Source organism: Chiloscyllium plagiosum, unplaced genomic scaffold (genome assembly GCF_004010195.1).
Source record: "Chiloscyllium plagiosum isolate BGI_BamShark_2017 unplaced genomic scaffold, ASM401019v2 scaf_39982, whole genome shotgun sequence".
NCBI lineage: Eukaryota > Metazoa > Chordata > Chondrichthyes > Orectolobiformes > Hemiscylliidae > Chiloscyllium > Chiloscyllium plagiosum.
In genome coordinates, this window is record NW_025184760.1 from 1 (window position 1) to 2,779 (window position 2,779).

General features: G+C 55.7%; 1 protein-coding gene across 1 annotated transcript; it reads right to left on the minus strand.

Annotated features, from left to right (window-relative positions):
- Window positions 1-1,657: 1,657 nt before the first annotated feature.
- On the minus strand, window positions 1,658-2,749 carry LOC122545527 (probable splicing factor, arginine/serine-rich 6). The gene is made up of 2 exons (XM_043684514.1): window positions 2,568-2,749; window positions 1,658-1,775 (listed from the first exon to the last, which is right to left on the minus strand). The coding sequence occupies exons 1-2, from the start codon at window positions 2,720-2,722 to the stop codon at window positions 1,688-1,690; spliced, it is 243 nt and encodes an 80-aa protein (XP_043540449.1). The 5' UTR covers window positions 2,723-2,749; the 3' UTR covers window positions 1,658-1,687.
- Window positions 2,750-2,779: the final 30 nt, after the last annotated feature.

Sequence of the window (2,779 nt, forward strand, 5' to 3'; positions counted from 1 at the left end):
GACACGCACACAATCTCAGGCACATACAGACACGCACGCACTCTCACAAGCGGATACAGACACGCACACACTCTCACAGGCGCATACAGACACGCACGCACTCTCACAGGCGGATACAGACACGCACGCACTCTCACACAGACACGCACACAATCTCACAGGCGCATACAGACACGCACGCACTCTCACAGGCGGATACAGACACGCACGCACTCTCACACTCTCATACAGACACGCACGCACTCTCACAGGCGCATACAGACACGCACGCACTCTCACAGGCGCATACAGACACGCACATACTCTCACTGGCGCATACAGACACGCACGCACTCTCACAGGCATATACAGACACGCACGCACTCTCACAGGCATATACAGACACGCACGCACTCACACACAGGCACATACAGACACATGCACTCACAGGCGCATACAGACACGCACGCACGCTCATACAGACACGCACACACTCTCGCACGCTCACACAGACACGCACGCACTCTCACAGGCATATACAGACACGCACGCACTCACACTCATACTGACACGCACGCACTCTCGCACTCACAGGTGCATACAGACACGATGCACTCTCACAGGCGCATAGACACACTCACTCTCACACACACAGGCACATACAGACATGCACGAACTCTCACTGGCGCATACAGACACGCACGCACTCTCACAGGCATATACAGACACGCACGCACTCACACACAGGCACATACAGACACATGCACTCACAGACGCATACAGACACGCACGCACGCTCACAGGCGCATACAGACACGCACGCACTCTCAGGCGCATACAGACACGCACGCACTCTCACACGCGCATACAGACACGCACATACTCTCACTGGCGCATACAGACACGCACGCACTCTCACAGGCATATACAGACACGCACGCACTCACACTCATACTGACACGCACGCACTCTCGCACTCACAGGTGCATACAGACACGATGCACTCTCACAGGCGCATAGACACACTCACTCTCACACACTTACAGGCATATACAGACATGCACGAACTCTCACAGGTGCATACAGACACGCACACACTCTCAGGCACATACAGACACGCACGCACTCTCACAAGCGGATACAGACACGCACGCACTCTCACACTCTCATACAGACACGCACACACTCTCACACTCTCATACAGACACGCACATACTCTCACAGGCGCATACAGACACGCACGCACTCTCACAGGCACATACAGACACGCATGCACTCTCACAGGTGCATACAGGCACGCACGCACTCTCAAGCATATACAGACATGCACTCACACATACAGACACGCACACACACAGGCACATACAGACACGCACGTACTCACACACTCACGGATACACTTACAGGTGTGCACACACACAGGCAAATACGGACATGCGCGCACAGATACGTGCACACACCCACACTCACAGGGGTGCACACACTTAGGCGCATACAAACGCGCGCGCGCGCACAGACAAGCACATACACACACTCTTAGGCGTGCGCACCCACTCCCAGGTGTACACAAACCTGCGTGCGCGCATATACTCACACAGACATGCACACGTGCACACTCAGAGGTGCACCCAGACACGCACGTGCGCACACACACTCACAGGCGTGCACAGACATATACACATACAGACACACACAGCCCTCTGCCCTCTTACCGGGACCTCTTCCTCCCTTTCCTGTGGCCTTCCCGATCATGTTCCTTCTTCACCCGCTCTCTCACTTTGCCATGGTGACGCTCCCTGGAACGAGAGGAGAAGGGGTGGGTGGGTGATCCACGGGGTCACAGTCCTCAGAGAGGCCGATGGGAGTGGTGGGGTGACAGGGCCAGTGGGTAAACTCAATGACAGGGGCTCGGAGCTCTCAGCCTCAGTCCCAACACTGATTCGGGATTCCGTGGGAAATCAGAGACCCGTCAATCTCTGTCTATGAGACTCGGTCGCTTTACAAAGGTGCAGGTGTGCAGTTCAAGGGCACAACAGCACCATCTGACTGAGCAATCCAGGGGGAAACAGCCGAGGAGAGGGCTGAATGGCCTCTGTGTGTGTGTCCTTGCCCCTTTCTCTCTGGGAGAAGGTAATGACTGCAGATGCTGGAGAGTCAGAGTTGAAACGTGTGGTGCTGGAAACGCACAGCAGGTCAGGCAGCTTCCGAGGAGCAGGACAGTCGACATTTCAGGCAGGAGGCCGTTACTATCTCTCTCGATTCCTGTTTCTCTCTCCCCGTGTGTCCCAGTCACTCTCCGTCACTCTCTCCCCATGTGTTCCTCTCTCTCTCTCTCTCGCAGTGCTCACCCTTTTCCCTCCTTACAGGCTGTCGGATTTTGTTCATCAGCAGTAACCCTCCATTTGCTCACCCAAGGAGACAGCATTGCCAATCTAGAAGGTCCAAACCAGTAAGCTTTCCAGCAGATTTACTTTTTCCTTGTCTCTCCTGCTGTCTCTCTCTCTCTCTCTCTCCCACTCTCTGTGCTGCTGTCTCCCTCTCCCTCACTCTCTGTGCCTGTCTCCCCCTCGATCTCTCTCTGCACCAACCTGTCAGTGTCCCTGTCTGGTGATTTTGACCGCTTTCTCTCCCGTGATCGATGGCGTTTTCTTTCCCGGGAACGGGATCGGGACCGTTTCTTGTCTCGCTCCCTGGAGGCGTCTCGCTCGGGGCTGACCCTGCGCTCAGCTGTCTCACCTGCCATCCGTACTGGGGAAGGGGAGGAACACAGCAGAACAGTCAGCACACATGGGGGCAGGGG